This window comes from Poromitra crassiceps (genome assembly GCF_964638095.1).
Source record: "Poromitra crassiceps genome assembly, chromosome: 14".
NCBI lineage: Eukaryota > Metazoa > Chordata > Actinopteri > Beryciformes > Melamphaidae > Poromitra > Poromitra crassiceps.
This window is the reverse complement of record NC_139633.1, coordinates 1,151,731-1,174,230: the sequence shown is the minus strand read 5'-3', so window position 1 is coordinate 1,174,230 and position 22,500 is coordinate 1,151,731. Positions and strand designations below refer to the sequence as shown.

The 22,500-nt window shown below is 45.6% G+C and overlaps 1 protein-coding gene across 1 annotated transcript in view; it reads right to left on the bottom strand.

Annotated features, from left to right (window-relative positions):
• ehbp1 (EH domain binding protein 1) overlaps nt 1-22,500 on the bottom strand; it is a gene marked incomplete at its 3' end in the record, with an annotated part of 171,447 nt that overhangs the window by 43,457 nt on the left and 105,490 nt on the right. Inside the window, exons 6-9 of the mRNA XM_083651190.1 lie at nt 19,650-19,831; nt 13,866-14,005; nt 6,822-6,962; nt 2,892-3,174 (exon numbers count right to left, since the gene is read on the bottom strand). Coding sequence (XP_083507316.1) covers nt 2,892-3,174; nt 6,822-6,962; nt 13,866-14,005; nt 19,650-19,831 — 746 coding nt within the window. The remainder of the gene's footprint in view (nt 1-2,891; nt 3,175-6,821; nt 6,963-13,865; nt 14,006-19,649; nt 19,832-22,500) is intronic.

Here is a 22,500-nt window from a genome sequence, read left to right as displayed (position 1 = left end):
GATGGATCGCCCTCATCATTCCAGATAGCTCAAAATGATCTATGAACAGAGTTACTGTCTATTTCTGTAATCTGCTCCGTGATTGATATGCCTACTAATCTGTTGCCCATATGATTCAGGAGGTACTAGTAGGCTAACGTCCATTACTACTTGATTTAGGGCTGGAGTGGATGATAATTCAATAGCCTATTATTATTTGTTGTCTTTCAGTAGAATCATCGTGATGATATGAAGTTATTTTAATAGTGACATTTCTGCTGTCTAAATTGATGATGACAAGCAAATGTTACTTAAAAACCGATCAAATGAGGTATGGCAGGAATATTATTTGAAAATGTAAGGTTTGTTTGACATCACCATTCAGTTCAATGAGATGAACACTTATTTTGCATACGTGAAACATATGATATTGATATTGAGAAGAATCCTTATGATTATCATATTGATTTCAACCCTATAGAGAGCCGCAGGGATGACATATTTTTGTAGGCTGAATGCGGAAGTCCCGAACTTCCTGGTTCTTCACTGTTTCTGTCTATGGGATTTTTGAATGGGTTTTTGGCTCGATGCTTCAAATAAGGTCTCTGGGCAACGCAAGTTTAATCAAACGCGAACCAAGGTTCAGCGGGATAATCTTCACACATGAGGACCACTTTCATGAGTTTTGAAGCGTAAATGCGAGCCCTAGAGGTAAAAAGCTTGTGCTAAGCTAATCCAGAACTACACACTGTCGCATAGGCTTCCACGTCACGTCAGCACTCAACCTGGACTGTTGTTGATGTGTGCACTGATTACCCCGGGCTGAACAGGCTGAACCAGGTGAGGGAAAGAGAATTTCCGTGTTCGTCCTTTGAAGTGGTGACGTTATTGACGTATGTATCACCGTCGACTCAACAGTGTAGTCTCATTTAGCTTTAGCTTAGTTTGCTAGCTAGCCGCCCTTTTAACGGCACGTAAAAGCTTCAAAACTCGTAAAAGTGGTCCTCGTGTGTGAAGATGATATTACTAAACACTGGTTCGCGTTTGATTAAGCTTGCGTTGCCCAGAGAGATTATTAGAAGCATCGCGCCAAAAACCCATTCAAAACTCCCATAGGCGAAAACTGTGAAGAACCAGGGCTGTTAGCATCGATGATTGAAGAGGAGGAAGGAGGAGGGAGGGGAGGGGAGGGGAGGGGAGGGGAGAGGAGGGGAGGGGAGGGGAGGAAGGAGGAGGGAGGGGAGGGGAGGGGAGGGGAGGAGAGGGGAGGGAAGGGGAGAGGAGAGGAGGGGAGAGGAGGAAGGAGGGAGGGAGGGGAGGGAAGGGGAGGGGAGGGGAGGGGAGGGGAGAGGAGAGGAGGGGAGGGGAGAGGAGAGGAGAGGAGGGGAGGGGAGGGGAGGGGAGAGGAGGGGAGGGGAGGGGAGGTATGGCGAGGACAAGGTGAAAGAGGCGGGTGGAGAAGGAGAGAGGGAAGGAGAGAAGAGGAGGACAAGATGAAGGAATGCAGTGAAACAACAGGGTCCTTGTTCCCGTTGAAAGAGCTGCCTCGTCACTCTGCCCTCGGTGAAGGGGGGGGGGGGGGGGGGGGTCTCAGACTGCTAACAGTGACCAAGCTCGGCAGCCGGTGTCCCAGACTGCTTTTAGTATTGGCTACTTTTGTGGAACAGATCACGAACGTGTGTTTATCCAACGTCCTCTAGTAAACACTATGACTGGTACACTTAGATGTAATATGTAAAAGGTTCAATGTATAGTGTACACAAACAAGGAGCTACAAGTCCACTAGTATTCTAATGAATGCAACAATGCAAAACATTCACTCCATTAGATCTACAGCAGGGGTTTTCAAAGTCTGAGACTGTGGGACTCCCCCCCCCCCCCAGACAAAGCCCCACCCCCTCCCCAGTTTACTTGCTTATCATAGTTTGGCTAGATACAAACACACATGCTGTATTCAGTCATGCTGTTAGCTATATCACTGTTGACATCTTGTTGCTGTCTCTTGTGTCTGCAGAATAGAGTTAATAATGTGTTTAATGTTAGTATTCTTTACATAAAAGCCTTGCTTCCTTCATAGAGTTAATAATGTGTTTAATGTTGCAGAATAGAGTTAATAATGTGTTTAATGTTAGTATTCTTTACATGCAGAATAGAGTTAATAATGTGTTTAATGTTAGTATTCTTTACATAAAAGCCTTGCTTCCTTCATAGAGTTAATAATGTGTTTAATGTTAGTATTCTTTACATGCAGAATAGAGTTAATAATGTGTTTAATGTTAGTATTCTTTACATGCAGAATAGAGTTAATAATGTGTTTAATGTTAGTATTCTTTACATGCAGAATAGAGTTAATAATGTGTTTAATGTTAGTATTCTTTACATAAAAGCCTTGCTTCCTTCATAGAGTTAATAATGTGTTTAATGTTAGTATTCTTTACATGCAGAATAGAGTTAATAATGTGTTTAATGTTAGTATTCTTTACATGCAGAATAGAGTTAATAATGTGTTTAATGTTAGTATTCTTTACATGCAGAATAGAGTTAATAATGTGTTTAATGTTAGTATTCTTTACATAAAAGCCTTGCTTCCTTCATAGAGTTAATAATGTGTTTAATGTTAGTATTCTTTACATGCAGAATAGAGTTAATAATGTGTTTAATGTTAGTATTCTTTACATGCAGAATAGAGTTAATAATGTGTTTAATGTTAGTATTCTTTACATGCAGAATAGAGTTAATAATGTGTTTAATGTTAGTATTCTTTACATGCAGAATACAGTTAATAATGTGTTTAATGTTAGTATTCTTTACATGCAGAATACAGTTAATAATGTGTTTAATGTTAGTATTCTTTACATAAAAGCCTTGCTTCCTTCCTTCCCCTGAAACCAGAGCTCCTCCCCCTTACTCACTCGTCTAGCTCCTCCTCCTCGCTGCGGGTGATGTCGGCGTACAGGTACTTGCTCATGTCGACCGGCCGTACCCCCTTCCTCCCCCTGGGCTTGGGGGGTTCTGGGTCGGGCTGGGGGTCTGCGTCTGGGTCTGCGTCCGGGTCCGGGTCCATATCGTCGAAGGGGTTCCCCGGGGGCGTGTGCGTCTCGGGCTCCTCCGGCTCATCGAATGGGTTTGACGAATCGTGATCGTAGAAGGAGTCGTCGTCCAGCCGCTGCCGTAGGATGGGCTGGGCAGGGCGCTCTGAGAGAGAGGAGACAGTGTCAGTAGGATGGGCTGGGCAGGAGGCTCTGAGAGAGAGGAGACAGTGTCAGTAGGATGGGCTGGGCAGGGGGCTCTGAGAGAGAGGAGACAGTGTCAGTAGGATGGGCTGGGCAGGAGGCTCTGAGAGAGAGGAGACAGTGTCAGTAGGATGGGCTGGGCAGGAGGCTCTGAGAGAGGAGACAGTGTCAGTAGGATGGGCTGGGCAGGAGGCTCTGAGAGAGGAGACAGTGTCAGTAGGATGGGCTGGGCAGGAGGCTCTGAGAGAGAGGAGACAGTGTCAGTAGGATGGGCTGGGCAGGAGGCTCTGAGAGAGGAGACAGTGTCAGTAGGATGGGCTGGGCAGGAGGCTCTGAGAGAGGAGACAGTGTCAGTAGGATGGGCTGGGCAGGAGGTTCTGAGAGAGAGGAGACAGTGTCAGTAGGATGGGCTGGGCAGGAGGTTCTGAGAGAGAGGAGACAGTGTCAGTAGGATGGGCTGGGCAGGGCGCTCTGAGAGAGAGGAGACAGTGTCAGTAGGATGGGCTGGGCAGGAGGTTCTGAGAGAGAGGAGACAGTGTCAGTAGGATGGGCTGGGCAGGAGGTTCTGAGAGAGAGGAGACAGTGTCAGTAGGATGGGCTGGGCAGGAGGTTCTGAGAGAGAGGAGACAGTGTCAGTAGGATGGGCTGGGCAGGGCGCTCTGAGAGAGAGGAGACAGTGTCAGTAGGATGGGCTGGGCAGGAGGTTCTGAGAGAGAGGAGACAGTGTCAGTAGGATGGGCTGGGCAGGGCGCTCTGAGAGAGAGGAGACAGTGTCAGTAGGATGGGCTGGGCAGGAGGCTCTGAGAGAGAGGAGACAGTGTCAGTAGGATGGGCTGGGCAGGGCGCTCTGAGAGAGAGGAGACAGTGTCAGTAGGATGGGCTGGGCAGGGGGCTCTGAGAGAGAGGAGACAGTGTCAGTAGGATGGGCTGGGCAGGGGGCTCTGAGAGAGAGGAGACAGTGTCAGTAGGATGGGCTGGGCAGGAGGCTCTGAGAGAGAGGAGACAGTGTCAGTAGGATGGGCTGGGCAGGGGGCTCTGAGAGAGAGGAGACAGTGTCAGTAGGATGGGCTGGGCAGGGGGCTCTGAGAGAGAGGAGACAGTGTCAGTAGGATGGGCTGGGCAGGAGGCTCTGAGAGAGAGGAGACGGTGTCGGTTCAAGAAAACAACTTCAGGCATTAAGGGAAGACGCTTTAGGTCACCGTTAAAACATTTTTTACATGGGTTAACCAAGAGGGACTCCAACCACAAATCTTAGAGGTGTTATGGTGCAATGACACCTGCAGTGTGTTTACTTTGTTGTATTTGTTTTTGTTTGTTTAGGTTCACACTGCAGTGTGTTTACTTTGTTGTATTTGTTTTGTTTGTTTGTTTAGGTTCACACTGCAGTGTGTTTACTTTGTTGTATTTGTTTTGTTTGTTTAGGTTCACACTGCAGTGTGTTTACTTTGTTGTATTTGTTTTGTTTGTTTAGGTTCACACTGCAGTGTGTTTACTTTGTTGTATTTGTTTTGTTTGTTTAGGTTCACACTGCAGTGTGTTTACTTTGTTGTATTTGTTTTGTTTGTTTAGGTTCACACTGCAGTGTGTTTACTTTGTTGTATTTGTTTTGTTTGTTTAGGTTCACACTGCAGTGTGTTTACTTTGTTGTATTTGTTTTGTTTGTTTAGGTTCACACTGCAGTGTGTTTACTTTGTTGTATTTGTTTTGTTTGTTTAGGTTCACACTGCAGTGTGTTTACTTTGTTGTATTTGTTTTGTTTGTTTAGGTTCACACTGCAGTGTGTTTACTTTGTTGTATTTGTTTTGTTTGTTTAGGTTCACACTGCAGTGTGTTTACTTTGTTGTATTTGTTTTGTTTGTTTAGGTTCACACTGCAGTGTGTTTACTTTGTTGTATTTGTTTTGTTTGTTTAGGTTCACACTGCAGTGTGTTTACTTTGTTGTATTTGTTTTGTTTGTTTAGGTTCACACTGCAGTGTGTTTACTTTGTTGTATTTGTTTTGTTTGTTTAGGTTCACACTGCAGTGTGTTTACTTTGTTGTATTTGTTTTGTTTGTTTAGGTTCACACTGCCCAATTAAAGGCAAACGAGGGTGTGTAAACAAAAGTCACACCGACTCACAGGTAGATGATTTTGATTATTGGACTTGTGGTTGTACTAAGCTGTCATTTTGCCAGGTTAGAGTCTCAAACCAAATTTGATTTTAGTGCCTTTAGTTAGGCATGATGGACTTATCCAATTTATTTTGTCTGGTGTTCACACCTTACTGGCTATTAGATGTCAACATTCCTCATTTTCCGTGGTTGGTTCAGATCCGAACTGCAGTTCTGCTGGAAGAGGTCTGAGATTTACATGTTCAGGTATCTTGGTACCACAATCAAAACTGAATGGCATTGTTCTCACCTGCACCACCGACGAACACTTTTAACGTTTCATAAACTGTTCCAAACATGCTTTGTGTGTACACACCCTTAGTACCATGCTGTACCCACTGAGCAACAGAACTACAGAGAGGCTGTAGTACCATACTGTACCCACTGAGCAACAGAACTACAGAGAGGCTGACAGAGAGACGGACAGAGACAGGCACACACTGGATGAAGACAAAAAATGACAACTTTGTAATGAGAAAAATGGCTAAAGAAAACCAGCTTATTAATTTGACAGCCTGCAATTATCAATAGACTCCAATCCAATGTGTGTCAAGCTGCATCTAGAGCTGCAACAATTAACCGATTCATTGATTAGTCGATCGACAGAAAGATAGTCATCAACTATTTTGATAATCGATTAATCGTTTTGAGTAATTGTTTAAGAAAAATAAGTCAAAATTCTCTGATTCGAGCTTCTTAAATGTGAATATTTCCTGGTTTCTCTCCTCCTCTATAACAGTAAAGTGAATATATCTTTGGGTTGTGGACAAAACAAGACACTTGATGACGTCATCTTGCACTTTGGGAAACACTGATCGACATTTCTTCACCATTTTCTGACATTTTATACAATGTCAGAAATATATACAGACCAAACAATTGATTAACAATTGATTAATCGAGAAAATAATGGACAGATTAATTGATAATTAAAATAACCGTTAGTTGCAGCCCTAGCTGCATCCAGCTGGTTATGAAGCTTAGTCCTAAATCTGGAAAAGACATACCCGACAAGAGACCTGCATTTATACACACATACCAAAGACACACACAATATAGTTCAGATTAAAGGCAACTAAAATAAGCAAGCATGCAGGAAGATGAGAGCTGTCACTGAAAACACAAACCATCCGTGCTGCTACACCTGGCTACTCAGGTGGTCAGGCAGACGGGTCAATATTGGTTTAGCTGTCTGACTGACTGAAAGCATCGCATACACACACGTGTGTGTGTGTGTGTGTGTGTGTGTGTGTGTGCGCGCATACCCTACTTGCTAGACCAGAACACTCAACTTGGTTTATGTATTATTTCACTGCTGCTGCCATAGAAACACCTAATCGTTCATTATTCCAGTAGTGAAAATGATTGATATAAGATCAAAGACTAAACTAACAACAGGTGTATGAAATGAAATACAAATGCAAGTTAAGAGCGACTAATGGGAGTTGATGACCATACCTTCATCATCAGGATCACCAAACGGGTTGAGGTGGTTCGGATCGTGAGGGTCGTCGTCGGGATCTTCGAAGGGATTGGTGCACATGGCGGGGGGCGTGTCCTGATCCTCGTCTTCCAGGAAGTTCAGCTTGCTGATCAGCTCTGTTGCCCCCCGGTGTCCAAAATAACGTTGCGTACACAAACGACAAAAAAGTAGCATGAACCATCGAGTGAAGAATAACAGAAGAAGCACAGCTACTAAACACAGAAAAAATGGCACTGACACAAGTCACTGTGCTAACACTGACACAAGTCACTGTGCTAACACTGACACAAGCAAAACAGATTGAAATGAATAAAAACATTCACCAAAACAAAAGATACCAAAAAGTGCACTTTGGAGTGAACCAGCGCAGCATCAGGACTCTTCAGCAGAGTATCAGTATTCCTACTCCCTAAGACGCGCTGCCGTAACTTCTGCGTGCTCCACTGCCACCTCAGCCCGCTTCAGTGCACGGCCAACGGGTGGCATTCTGGGAAAATTTGTGTGGCCTGGAGGGGAGGAGGGAGGGAGGGTTACCGTTGGAGACGGCGAGGACACAGTATGGAGTTGCTATGGAGATCCTAGCTGGAGACGCTGAGACTTGTCCACTTCATCTTCATCATCTTCACTGGAGCTCCAGCGCACGTTGCCAGGCTGTGTGTGGCTTTGAAAAGAGGTTGGTGAATGTGTGTGAGAGAGGATGCCAAGACGCGCTGTGCGGGAGACTGGACCCAGAGAGAAGGAAGGTGGTGTGTGTGTGTGTGTGTGTGTGTGTGTGTGTGTGTGTGTGTGTGTGTGTCTAGACTTCTGCGTAGTGTGGCTATGTGGAGTGGTTGTAGGTGATAAGAGGTGTGGCATTTTTTCCCTTGTCTCTAACTGACAACATTCATGACCCATATTAGGACATGACGTGTGTATGTGTGTGTGTGTGTGTGTGTGCATGCGCGTGTACATGTGTGTATGTGTGTGTGTGTGTGTGTGTGTGTGTGTATATCGAAGTTCCAGCACGCAGTTTGCTTTGTGCTTCTTCACTATCCGAGTGGAACAACCTGGGTACTGACAGTACCAAGAAACCCAAATGAGCCCACCTCTTTTGTGTTTCCCAGTCTGAGAACAAATGCAAAACTCTGCTGTCAAATCAAAACCTCCTAACTCCAGTTTTGGGGGTTGTCATTTGTAGAGATGCACCAAAATGAAAGTTTTGGCTGATACCGATAATAACCGATATGAACATTGCTATGATTTGTTTATTATTTTATTTTAATACCAATATGATTGCCGATGTATATTTGTTTTACATGATATAGAAGCTCGTTTCATCCAATCTCAAACCATGTACCGTGGAGGGCCGGGAGACCAGTATATTATGCGAGTTTCCGTTCCAACTTCCAATCAAAGATTGTACCAGGTGACACCTTTAACGAGAGAGGAAGAGCCAATCAGAGAAAGCCCTGCTGTCATCTTTAGCTGGAACAAAGGCCCGTATACTATTGACCCTACAGAAGCTCTGATAGGAATGTTGAGCCTTATGACAAGATGTTGAGCTGCACCAACCTGGCTTCATCTAACATGGCACCAGATGACCTTGCAACTCTGACGGGTTCCTCCAGATTGAGGGAACGCCAGGGAGAGAATACAATCGATTCAGAGAACCTACCAGTTTAAAGATGTCCTCCTCACTCCTCAAATGATCATTCTTTGAATATAAGAGGGTTTCAGTTGGTTTGGTTCACTACCAAGTGCAGGAGGAAGAATGAGGGGGAGGAACACTGGCAACAAAAAGAAAGAAGGACAAAAGTAACAGAAAGGGATGAAAAGGAACCAATGTGTTGTTGCAGCAGAACATCACCACATGTACTAAGATCTACTGTGTAAGACCACATGGCCACAACACCATCACAACACCAATGTGAAAGAAGAGTAGGTTGGGGGGGGCAGAGAGAGGGAGAGAGAGACAAGAGGGAGAGACAGACAGACAGACAGACAGACAGACAGACAGACAGACAGAGGTAGAGGGAGAGAGACAGAGGTAGAGAGAGAGGGAGAGAGACAGAGGTAGATAGAGAGGGAGAGACAGACAGACAGACAGACAGACAGAGGTAGAGGGAGAGAGACAGAGGTAGAGAGAGAGGGGGAGAGACAGAGGTAGATAGAGAGGGAGAGAGAGACAGACAGAGGTAGAGAGAGAGGGAGAGAGACAGACAGAGGGAGAGAGAGAGGGAGAGAGACAGACAGAGGTAGAGAGAGGGAGAGAGACAGACAGAGGTAGAGAGAGAGGGAGACAGAGGGAGAGAGACAGGCAGACAGAGGTAGAGACAGAGGGAGAGAGACAGCCAGAGGTAGAGAGGGAGAGAGAGACAGACAGAGAGGGAGAGAGAGATAAGAGGGAGAGAGGCAGGCAGACACAGGTAGAGAGAGGGAGAGAGAGACAGCCAGACAGAGGTAGAGAGAGAGGGAGAGAGACAGACAGAGGGAGAGAGAAAGAGAGAGACAGAGGGAGAGAGAGACAGACAGACAGACAGAGGGAGAGAGAGACAGACAGAGGGAGAGAGAGACAGGCAGACAGAGGTAGAGAGAGAGAGAGAGACAGAGAGAGACAGACAGAGGTAGAGAGAGAGAGAGAGACAGACAGACGGAGGTAGAGAGAGACAGCCAGACAGAGGTAGAGAGAGAGAGAGAGAGACAGACAGACGGAGGTAGAGAGAGACAGACAGACAGAGGGAGAGAGAGACAGCCAGACAGAGGTAGAGAGAGAGGGAGAGAGACAGACAGAGGGAGAGAGAGACAGGCAGACACAGGTAGAGAGAGAGACAGACAGACGGAGGTAGAGAGAGACAGACAGACAGAGGGAGAGAGAGACAGCCAGACAGAGGTAGAGAGAGAGGGAGAGAGACAGACAGAGGGAGAGAGAGACAGGCAGACACAGGTAGAGAGAGGCAAGGTAGATTTTGAAAATGTGATGGGGGGGATCGAGATCCAAAGAATCATGAGACAGAGGAGACATGAGGACCAGTGATACGATGACAGAGGAGTGAGGAACACAGAGGAGTGAGGAACACAGAGGAGTGAGGAACACAGAGGAGTGAGGAACATAGAGGAGTGAGGAACACAGAGGAGTGAGGAACACAGAGGAGTGAGGAACACAGAGGAGTGAGGAACACAGAGGAGTGAGGAACACAGAGGAGTGAGGAACACAGAGGAGTGAGGAACACAGAGGAGGAACATAGAGGAGTGAGGAACACAGAGGAGTGAGGAACACAGAGGAGTGAGGAACATAGAGGAGTGAGGAACACAGAGGAGTGAGGAACACAGAGGAGTGAGGAACACAGAGGAGTGAGGAACACAGAGGAGTGAGGAACACAGAGGAGTGAGGAACACAGAGGAGTGAGGAACACAGAGGAGTGAGGAACACAGAGGAGTGAGGAACACAGAGGAGTGAGGAACACAGAGGAGTGAGGAACACAGAGGAGTGAGGAACACAGAGGAGTGAGGAACACAGAGGAGTGAGGAACACAGAGGAGGAGACAGAGAGGAAGGTGAAAAAAGACCTTGGGAGGAAGCGGCAGGCTTAGCCGTGGCTTTGCGTGCTCGCTTAAGGAGACCACCTTCATCATCATCATCATCATCATCATCATGTAAGCAGCTGAGGGCATTCAACTGGTTTACTATCTCTGTAAACGACAGGGCCATACAGGAAGGGAGGAAGGAAGAATAGCAGTGAACAAGGCAAAACAACACACCCCATTGAGAGTACACACACACACACTATCTAACACATGAAATGAGTATATACTGTATATACTTCAGAGTGCATGCTTTAGTTATTTTGCATTAGTATTGCCATTGTACAGTAGGTAGCTCAACTCACACACACTGTCTCTGTCTCTCTCTCTCTCTCTCTCTCTCTCTTACATATATGAGTAAACAGCATATAGACATGAAATGTTATGTTTTGGTTAGATTAGTTTTAGCATTAATACAACTGTTATTGCTGAGGTAGCTAGCTGTTACCTAGGCAGGCGGCATAATAAATCACACAACACTCACTAGTAAACTCCTATTAGCACCTATTAGCCTTTACAGACATGTAAAAGGCCGATATGCTTTGGTAGTAGCCTAGCGATAGCACTGCTATTGCTGGGGTAGCTAGCTAGCAGGCTAGGTGGTACCCAGGGGAGGGATATGAGAGTGTGGAGTGGGGGGGGGGGGAGTGTTGGAAGCTTGGCCAAGCCTTTGATGCACAGACGCACCCGCTGCATAAGGCCAGTGGAGCGTTGCTGTCGGAGCACACAATGCATATACATATCAATGAGAGGAGGCGCAGGGAGGGAAGAGAGAGGAGGAACAAGCATCAGGCTTAACATGAAGAGACGGGCTTTGAAAAGTTGGATTAAGCAAAGCAGCAACAAGACACAAAGCAGCATAACATTCAAGCACAGCAACAAGACACAGCCGTCCGCAGCATGTGTGGATGAAGGAGGCAAGACACCGTCAGGTTACCAGTCCACCAACACAGGAAGGAACAAACGCATGGAACGCATACAAATCTGAGACTGACGAAGCTCAGCAGATGAAGCTCATCAATTCACAAATTCTCACGTCATTCACACATAAAGTGATGCAAGCACGCACACACACACACACACAAGCACGCACACACACGCAAGCACACACACACGCAAGCACACACACACACACACACACACACACACACACACACACACAAGAACACGCACAGAAACATACGAGGGAAAAGGCCAAAGAAATGAAGAAAGAAGCAATGTTGATGCCCCACATGAAGTCTGCGTCTGTTATTGTCGTCTGGGTGATTGCTGAGATTAGCCAGCAGGTTTAGATTTGACTGGCCGGGGAGGGAGAAGTGATCAGTTTGACATGAGAACATTAGGATATCACATATGTGCCACCTAGAGGTCATATCAAGCAAGCAAATCAAGTGATGAAACAGTATTAGTCCCGGGCAGTGTACAACTTCCATCCACTGTCTCCATCAAGACACTTCAGTAGAGTTGCTCCGATCGATCGGCACTTGATCGGAATCGGCCGATTTGGCCTTTTTCGGCTTTGATCGGAGTTATCAAAAGTGCCGATCAAACAAGGCCGATCAGAATGACACAAAATCTGCAAGAACTACTACCAGAGACGTTTCAATATAGAGATAGTGCACTCCCAGGCTGCCAAGTAGTATTCTTCCGGTCTCCTAAAGGGCAGCTTGTGATTGGCTGTCTCTCCGTGTCATGAAGCTTCATTGGCTCCCAAGTTTCCTTAGGGGGCGTGGTGGTAGTGGCGAAAAAGTGTTTGGAAGTTGCACTCTCTCTATAGCGAAAGCAGCTTGGGCTTGGGCTTTACAAAGTTGGCGAGCGCGCAGCAACCCGTACGCCACTCACTCAGCTAACTGTAACAGAGACATTGAAACGACAGCAACCCTACAGCAACGACAGCAAGAAACGAAAAGAAATAAATGCAAAGCTAATGGAATTCATATGTCTTGATCAGCAGCCGCTGTCTGTTGCGGAAGACCTCGGGTTCAAACGCCTCATATCCTGCTTGGATCCACGTTACACGCTGCCAGGACGTAAATATTTAACTGACGTTTGCCTGCCGGAATTATACCAAATTGTGTACAAGCACATCGAGAGCCTTATGAAAGACAACACCACGTCAATCAGCTTCACGACTGACATTTGGAGTTCGAGTGTCTGTCCTATGTCCATGCTGAGCCTAACTGCGCAGTTTATTGATGAAAAGTTCGACCTGAACAAAGTTGTACTTCACTCACAAGAGTTTTCTGGGTCACACACCGCGGAGGCTATCGCTGCAGCTTTCACAGACATGTTCCAAGCTGTGTTGGTGCACATGTTGTGTACATAGTATTATATTTTTTGTTTTATAAGACTGTATTTATTTTTCCACAGGAAAGCTACAGTATACAGTCTACTCTGTAAGCTCCAAGTTGTCTCTAAGAGAGTGTCTCTAGAGAGAGTTGCATGTTGCCTTAGCCTGCAATAAAACGGTTGTCAATTCATGATACTTTCTCATCTCCTAATTTTAATACTTAATATACAATGTCGATGTTGTTAAGAATAATTAAATATATGAATAATGCGACACAATAAATAGAAGGCTTGAATTGATGGATTTGACGCGGTGATCGGTGATCGGCCATATCGGGATCGGCAGATACTGCTTCCAGTGATCGGTGATCGGTGATCGGCCTCAAAAAAGCTGATCGGAGCATCTCTACACTTCAGCAGCACTTTACCTGTCGGATCCATTTTTACAGCTTGAATAAATTGATTTGTTACCTGCCAATGTGGTTCAATAGAGGAACTTACCAGCTACAGAACAAACCTTCACCGAGGTTTGGCTGGGTAGCTTCCTCCCTGATTACATCTTTTAGGATGTTTTTGTTTGCTACTGGAGGGAAAAGTAACTAATGCGACTCTGCGTTCAGACCGCTAGCAAACTCAACACTGTGCTAAATGCTCATGATTGAAGTTGGCTGATTGCTGCAGTCAACTTTTCTTCGCCGACAAACAAGCAGACTGTGCTCAACATCAGCTGATGTGATGAGATCTGATCTCAAACAAGCAGACTGTGCTCAACATCAGCTGATGTGATGAGATCTGATCTCAAACAAGCAGACTGTGCTCAACATCAGCTGATGTGATGAGATCTGATCTCAAACAAGCAGACTGTGCTCAACATCAGCTGATGTGATGAGATCTGATCTCAAACAAGCGGACTGTGCTCAACATCAGCTGATGTGATGAGATCTGATCTCAAACAAGCAGACTGTGCTCAACATCAGCTGATGTGATGAGATCTGATCTCAAACAAGCAGACTGTGCTCAACATCAGCTGATGTGATGAGATCTGATCTCACAAAAAGGATGGACTTCCAGCAAACAGGTGTGCGAGTTGCTTGCGGAGTGAAGGCATGGTCATCATGGTAACGACTCCATAGTGTAACTCAACTGTCAGACGAATAAAGGAAGTGTCACCTGTGATCTTGGCAGCCTTCTCCTCCTGGTTGACCCTGTTCTCCTCGTCGTCATCGTTCTCCTCCTCAAAGTCGTCCAGGTTGCCGATGTCGGCCTGCTTCATGCTCATCAGGCTGGCCAGGCTCTGCATGTCCTCGTCACTGGACACGGACACACACACACACACACACATACACGCACATGCGCGCACACGCACACACACACACACCAAAATGACCAAATAATAAATAAATAAATCAGACCAAAGTCAAAAGAGTATACCAAATAGGCTTACATTTTTATTAGACATTTTTATTGATCATGAGACAAACTAAAATGATCCTCAACCCTCTCCTTCATTCATGTGCATCAAACTCTATGCTACTAGCTGAATACCCGTGCAGTCGAGTGTAAATGTTGTGTTCTCTGCACACCCAGCCCGTATGGACTGTGTGCTCGCAGGCTGGAGGCGTCTTGTTTGTTCCCGAATCCAGAGACCCATAAATCTTGTAAAATTTGTTGAAAATAGCTCCCCAACACATACAAAAACATGAGCATAATTACATGTGTTTAATGTACATACAAAGAACTGCCGCGATCGGATTTGTGGACCACGCATTTCTAAACGAAATCCTGATTTGCCTCTCCCTGGAGCTGCAGGATTGCTCCTCCGACAGCTCCTCAACGACAGCCTGATTGCAGCAGCTCCGCCCGCAGCTGATTCGCGCGGTGGAGTCGGCTCTAATTACCTAATAATTTTAAAAATCCGTCTCCGTTAGAAATATTCAGCCTGATCGCACGTAAAATAGCCAAGCTGTGGCCGGACACAATTCTACTCCCTCCCTCTCCTCCTATACAGAGTATACTGCTGTCTCCTCCCTCTCACACGCAGACAGACAGTCAGACACTTTGCATTCTTATGATAGGATTCCTCCTATTTGATGTAGTCTTATGTACTGGCCTCCCTCCATCCTCTCCCTCCATCCTCTCCCTCCCTCCCTCCATCCTCTCCCTCCATCCTCTCCCTCCATCCTCTCCCTCCATCCTCTCCCTCCATCCTCTCCCTCCTCTCCCTCCCTCCCTCCATCCTCTCCCTCCATCCTCTCCCTCCCTCCCTCCCTCCCTCCCTCCATCCTCTCCCTCCCAGCCTGCCATCATCATTTCTTCTCCTCTGTGTTCTGTGTGTGTGTGTGTGTGTGTGTGTGTGCGTGTGTGTGTTCTGTGTGTGTGTGTGTGTGTGTTCTGTGTGTGTGTCAGTGTGTGTGTGTGTGTGTGTGTGTGTGTGTGTGTGTGTGTGTGTGTGTGTGTGTTCTTGGTGTCTCATGTGAGAGGCTGTGATGGAGTTTGTTTGTGTTGCTCACATCATTCCCCCAAGGGTTAACAAGGGTTATACGCCATCCATCCACCATCCACAGCACAACAAAGACCTGACTGCTCTGCTCCCACTGTGTGTGTGTGTGTGTGTGTGTGTGTGTGTGTGTGTGTGTATGTGTGTGTGTGTGTGTGTGTGTGTGTGTGTGTGTGTGTGTGTGTGTGTGTGTAATGAAAGTAAATGAAAGTTGGTACTATCAAATTAGAATGAATACCGAACTGCAAACAACGCGGTTGAGTGTGTGTGTGTGTGTGTGTGTGTGTGTCTGTAAATGAAGGTTGGTACTATCAAAGAGGAATATGTGAGAATGGATAACAAACTGCAAAGACTTGAGTGAGTGGCAGAGGGTGTGGGGTGTGTGTGTGTGTGTGTGTGTGTGTGTGTCTGTAAATGACACTTGGCACCATCAAAGAAGAATGTGGGAATGAGTAGTGAGTGTGTGTGTGTGTGTGTGTGTGTGTGTGTGTGTGTGTGTGTGTGTGTGTGTGTGTGTGTGTGTGTGTGTGTGTGTGTGTGTGTGTGTGTGTGTGTGTGTGTTTTCACACAAAGTATACAGATCAATAGAACGAGATACATTTCCCTTTCAACATGGCCCCAGACAGATCAGCTTGATGTGATTTTGCTCTTAGGCCCTAAGGAAGGGGAGCTGAGGTCAACGCGTCCGTTTGAATTCTCACACACTCCAAATCAAAACTTCAATAATCGCCTTTTTTTTCAAATATCTGATGGTTGGCTGTGACATAAAGCAGCGTTGTGCTTTTGTAATGTAAAGACTAACTTATTGCTTCTGTCTGTTTATACCATTGATTGACTGTATCAGATGAGCCTGGTTAAAAACATCCGGATCCATGAACTCGCATTCTGTTTTGTTCTGAGGTTCTGTCCGGCCTCCAGCCTGGTTCTGTCTGGCCTCCAGCCTGGTTCTGTCCGGCCTCCAGCCTGGTTCTGTCTGGCCTCCAGCAGGGGGCAGGCGCTTCCAGAAACAAAGTCTACGGGCCAATCAGGCGCCTGCCTCGTAGTTCACATCGTAACCGGCCAATCAGCTGGCAAAACAGTAATGGCTGCCTCCATGGCTCTCCCGCTCGAGCAACTAACATCAACGTTTGTCGGGTTTACGCAGCCATAAGTGCAGTTATTGCCGAAATAGACTCGATATCAACAATTAAAGAACAACAGGAGTATGCAACAGCGGAGTTTCTCCGCTGGAAAATACATTTTCGCTGTTGTTCCGAGTGTTATTCCGATGCCGATTGGCTGAAGGACTGGATTTGGAGACGCAGATTGGCTGTCATGGCAAGCTTCCGCCCACTGAAATGACTGTGCACAGCTTGGAGGCCAGACAGAACCAAACAGAATGTGAGTTCATGACAGACAAACTAAAAAAAATCAAAGTGCACATACATTTTTTTTTTGTATATGTTCAAGATCTCATTTTTCTAAGTTTGCTTTTAATCAGTTATTTAACAATATAAAAAGTAGGGGTGTCAAAAATGTATCGTTTTTAAGATGCATCGCGATGCGTCCGTGGAATCGAATCGTTGACAGATAGAATTGTTTGTTTAAAATGTATGTTGACATTCAGATTTTAAAGCACTTTCTAAATAAAAAAGGGAGTTGATATTTATCTGACTGCTTGTATTAATTGATGGGAAAAAAATAGCCATGTGCAGTAATATAAAAAAGTTAGGATGTGATACTCACAATGCATCGAATGATGCATCGTGATGCATTGTGGAATCAAATAATTGACAGATTAATCGTAATGGAATCGTGAGGCCAGTGAAGATTCACAGCCCGAATGACGTCACACAAGCAAGATGGCAGCTCGCTGAAACGAGATATTTTGGCTTCAGTTTTGCATAACGGTAGGAAGTGGAGACGCGTCATCCATATTCTATACAGTCAATGGCTTATACCAAACCTGATGATCGGTGCTGACCAATGCTATTGAGCTTTAAGTGAGTATCAACATCACACTGACTTTGTCTCACTATTCACCTTATTCACCACGCCCACTTTTTCTCTCTTCCGTGTTCGACGCAACGTATTTGTTCTTCCGGTTCAGCGCTAGTTGGCGGCCATTTTCAAAATAAAACGTCAGTATGAATGAAGTTTGGCAACATTCAGAATTAAGCTACACTGCGGCCAACTTCAGTGACATGTTCATAACGTTACTGCTGCGAGGAGCCGATGGCTGTACCCGGTCGGCATTTAACGTTAGTTACAAAAGCACGTCAACAGTGTTTTCTCACTGCCAGTAGCCTAACGACAGTAGGGTTTGACAGATAGCTAGTCCGACCGGTGTCAGCACAGTCAGCGCTCCCGGTCCTCGCTGCTCGTTAAGGATTTCCAATAGGCGTTATTCTGATAAACTGGTCACATATATGTTACATTCTCACCCGACAAATATTAAAACTTTAAAACAGTTTGGGGTTTTTTTAGCTTGAAAACAGCTTTTTGGCAAGTCTAAATTGACTGCGGTAGGCGTACTCTACTTCCGTGTTTAAAACCGGAAAGACGATTACGAAATGACGTCATGCAGAAGCGTCCTTGTATGAGCAAAGAATAAGGTGAATAGAGAGCCAAAGTGGAACGTCACTTCCTGCTTCAGCACTGTACCAGAGATTGTCATCCGCCATCTATTTTCCCCTAGACATTTACTAAAATGCTTATAAAAATGACTTGTTCAAACCAAACGGTTCAGATATATTTAGAAACAGGAGAGATCGCATAACATTCCACTCGGACCAAAATGTTTAAAAAAATGCAGGTTTAAAGAAAACCTTTTTTCGATGTTGTTTTGTTAAGTTTTGGTCAGAGTGAAATGTTCTATGGTCTCTCCCGATTCTAAATATAGCTGAACCGTTTGAATTGACCAAGTCAAACTATTTTATAAGCATTTTATGAAATGTCTGTGTGTGGGAAAATAAATTGGCGGAAGAAAATCTCTGGTACAGTGCTGAAGCAGGAAGTGACGTTCCACTTTGCCTCTCCCTATCATAGATGTATTAACAGAACTGTATAGGGGACGAGCCACGCCCACCCATGCATTCGGACGGAGGCTGCTCACTGGCGCATGAAGCCATCATGGGGGCTTTTTCTTCCTGGTTTTACTTCCTGACCATGCGGCACAAGGCGAAGTGCGCATGTGTGCCATGACGTATTCCATGACGTCTCCCACCCATGGATGTATTAAAAGAAGAAAATTCACCCGTATACAGCTCTTAGTGGCTTCTGAAGGAAAAATTACCCCATAATTTTTTTTTGATAATTAACTCATTGAGTGCCAGCCACTTTTGGAGAACGGACGCTCCCAGTGCCAGAGTTTCAGAGCTTTTTTCAGTGATTTCTCGAGGCCCACAGAATATTGTGTGATATTACTATGTAAACAATGAACACGCAAAAAGAACGATGAGACTCTTTTCTATCATCAGCAAAAACAGGTTTATTGATATCATTTTCCGTTCTTTAGTTATCAGCCGGAGAAGATAGCTTGATTTAACAAAAAAGAGCATTTTTTTTCTAGAAGCTGAGATAATGGCCCTTTTGTGAAATTAAACATTTCAAACACATCACTGACTCTGAAGCTAATTTTCTGATGTAGTCACACCTCAAAAATAATTTCCTTCAATAAAACAGTGAAGGCCAGGGAATTTTGTTTGGCAGAATAATATTTTTAGCTGCAACCAGCTCTCTGCTGAGTTTGCTCTGCACTGTGAGTGCGCGTCGGCGACATCCAGCTTTTTCCGCGTGTGTTTGTCACCGGCTACTACTGTATGCTTCCAGTTGAGAATAATAACGGCTGATCATGCGAATGGGCTGTCGCAGCGGACATGGAGGAGCTCAATTGTGGGAGCAGATTGGCTGCTGCCTGCTGCAGGCACATCTAACGTTAAAACGCTTCATGCATATCGATGCATACGGATGCGATGCGATTTCCGTTTCCCCAACGACTTATTCTCTGTTTTTCTCTGCCTTTCTGTTAATCTGGAGAGCACTGTCGCCACCTAAGGGTTCTGTAAAATAGGTTATAGACCTCCAATAGCTACAATAGTTGTACAGGAGCTGCGGAAGGCTTTGATCGACGTCCCACCGTCAAAAAACGCATTGGACGTCGAAAGACGTCCGTGGCACTCTACGTCACTATTTAATTGGACGTCGAAAGACGTCCATGGCACTCAATGAGTTAAAAGAGTCGTTTTATACTTTGAGTGACACCCGGAAAAAATCCTCCTGGGTTTAACAGCTGCCCCCCATGCAAGTGGATGGGAATTTTCCTTTCTGGGCTGCATGGCGTCACGTGACTTGCAATACAGAGCTTCGCCACCATGTTCAAATGGCTTCACAGCCCAGTGCTATTCCTGGGGGCTTGCTCCCTATACAAAGCTGGTTATGGAGGCTGTGACAGGACAGGATGGAGGCTAAAAACGTACGTGGCCTTGCCCTCGCGGAGGAAGATGCAGGAGAGGGAGAACTGCAGGGTGGCGGACACCACCTTCTTGGAGAGGGGCTTGAACTTGAGCTTGACGTCCGTCTGCGTGGGCATGGGACTGGCATACTGCTTCATGTTTATACTGCTGGTGGCCAGAGCCTTCCTCCGTCCTGACGGAGACTCCTAGAGAGAGAGAGAGAGAGAGAGAGAGAGAGAGAGAGAGAGAGAGAGAGAGAGAGAGAGAGAGAAAGAGAGAGAGAGAGAGGAATTACATTTGATAATATCGCCATATTGCTCAATGGATGGAGCATGGCGAGGTTGACTCGGGGGAAATTTAAAGAGAGGAAGAGGGTGGCAAAGAGTGAGAGAGGACGAGTGGAAAGCATATGGTGGGAAGATGGAAGAGAAGAGGGAGGAGAAAAGAAGTAATTGTTCATTTGAGGCTATTCTACAAAAAGTCATGCGTTTTCTGTTAGTGGTTTTGTTCGCCGTTTGAAATCATCTTTTGGCGTTTCGATGTTCAAGGGTTTGCAAATTTCAGGCAATCAACGTTCCTATAAGATACAAAGAGTGCAGTAGAATCAAGATGGCAGCAGCCAAAACGCCAAACCAATGGGTGACGTCACACACACTACGGCCATCTTTCTTTACACACACACACACACACACACACACACACACACACACACACACACACACACGAGCCCTGAGGACTCAGCCTCTCGTGGGCACAATGGCCAACAAAGCAGGCCAGCTAGCTCTCTTTCACACAACACCATTTTGAGAGCACATATACATACACACACACACACACACACACTCTGGTGTGTATGGGAGATAAGGTGATATTGGCTCTTTACATTGCCTGCTGCCTGATGTCTTCACACACACACACACACACACCCTCTGAGGCGCTCGTTCTCTGGTGCAAACTCAATCTCAGCCTTATCACTGAGGACCGTAGGGTATTCACTGACACACACACACACACACACACACACACACACACACACAGGCACGCACAGTTATTATTAGTACAGAATGTTAAAGGTATTGGTAGTGGGAAATATGTACTGGTAAGTGCCAAAAAGGGAGCCAACAATAGGAAGAGCAACACACAGCAAGTCAATGTGTGTCATCGTGATATTAGTTTTCACATATAATCATCATAAATTACTGGCAATACTGAAACGCCTCGTTTCATTGAGAAGATCCACTGGAGTTGAAATAGTCAAGATGCTGATATAACAAACAATAAGCAATATGCAACTTTTGTTCCTCAAATCATTAAGACTGCCAATCGTGATTACTAATCATGATCACAAAATAGATGAAAATAATCAGGGTTATCACAATGTTAGAATGAGGTCTTGCTGAGAACTACATCAGACAAATCGCAACTAGTCCTGACACTTCCCTTCAGTCGGAGCCACAATAATTACCAAGCTCAACCTTGGTAAGACAGAGCTACTCTTCCTCCCAGGGAAAGACTGTCCTCTCACAGATCTCTCCATCTCCATCGAAAACACCACTGTACTGCCCTCCCAAACAGCTAAGAACCTTGGGGTGATCCTCGACAACCAGCTGTCTTGCTCTGCCAACATAGCTGCGACAGCACGCTCCTGTAGGTTCTCCCTCTACAACATCCGCAAAATCCGTCCCTTCCTCACAAGAGAAGCGACTCAACTCCTGGTCCAGTCACTTATCGTCCCTCGCCTGGACTACTGCAACGTGCTCCTGGCTGGCCTACCTGCCACCGACATCCGACCGCTTCAGCTCATTCAGAACGCTGCAGCCCGTCTGGTATTCAACCAACCCAAATTCTCTCATGTCACTCCCCTTTTCCGGGACCTCCACTGGCTTCCCATCTCAGCTCGCATCAAATTCAAGACACTGGTACTGGCCTACAGGGCAGTACACCAGTCAGCTCCCCTGTACCTGCAATCTATGGTCAGGTTCCAAACCTCTCACCGCTCCCTTCGCTCCTCTACCAGTGCAGGTCGCCTCGCTCCTCCTTCGCTACGGGCGCTCAAAAGTCGCTCATCCCGATCTCGACTCTTCTCCTCCCTGGCACCCCAATGGTGGAACGAGCTGCCACCTTCGGTCAGGACTGCTGAATCACTGCCGATCTTTCGGAAAAGACTAAAGACTCACCTTTTCAGGCTCCACCTGGGCCCCTCTTGATCTAACTTCTTTCTCTCTTCTTTCTCTCTCTTTATTTAATAAAAAAAAAAAAAAAAAAAAAAAAAAAAAAAAAAAAAAAAAAAAAAAAAACCCTAAACTAAAAACTCGTACCACTGTTCCTTCAGGATTTGTAGTTGTCATAGACTGTGCTCCATAGTTGATTGCTCTATTGCTGACAAAAAGTGTGTTATTGTAAGTCGCTTTGGATAAAAGCGTCTGCCAAATGACGTAATGTAATGTAATGTAATGTAATGGAGTGTGGTATCGAAAATGACATCGATCATACTGAAACACATACTGATATTAGGATCATTATAAAGGATGGATAAAGGTATTGGAAATCATTTTTAAGAAAAGTTTGATTTTTCCATTTTGAGAGACAAAATAGTTTACTGGACTTTTTGGAGGTTTTGTTCTTGTTTATGGGCAGTTGTACTGAGGACAGTGAGTAGATCAAGCAGCTGGCACGCGGGAGCAGCAGCGGGAATGAAAGGCCGCTGGTTCGAATCCCAGACTGTGGAAATCTGGATGGGAAAACTAAAAATGAGATGCCAACAGCAGAAGTGGCTGCTTCTCTACCTGCCACCCCTCTGCCTCTATCTGCCTCTATCCATCTCTCCACCTCCTCCTTCCCAGCATGCACCTTGCTCAGACCGAGAAGAAGAAAG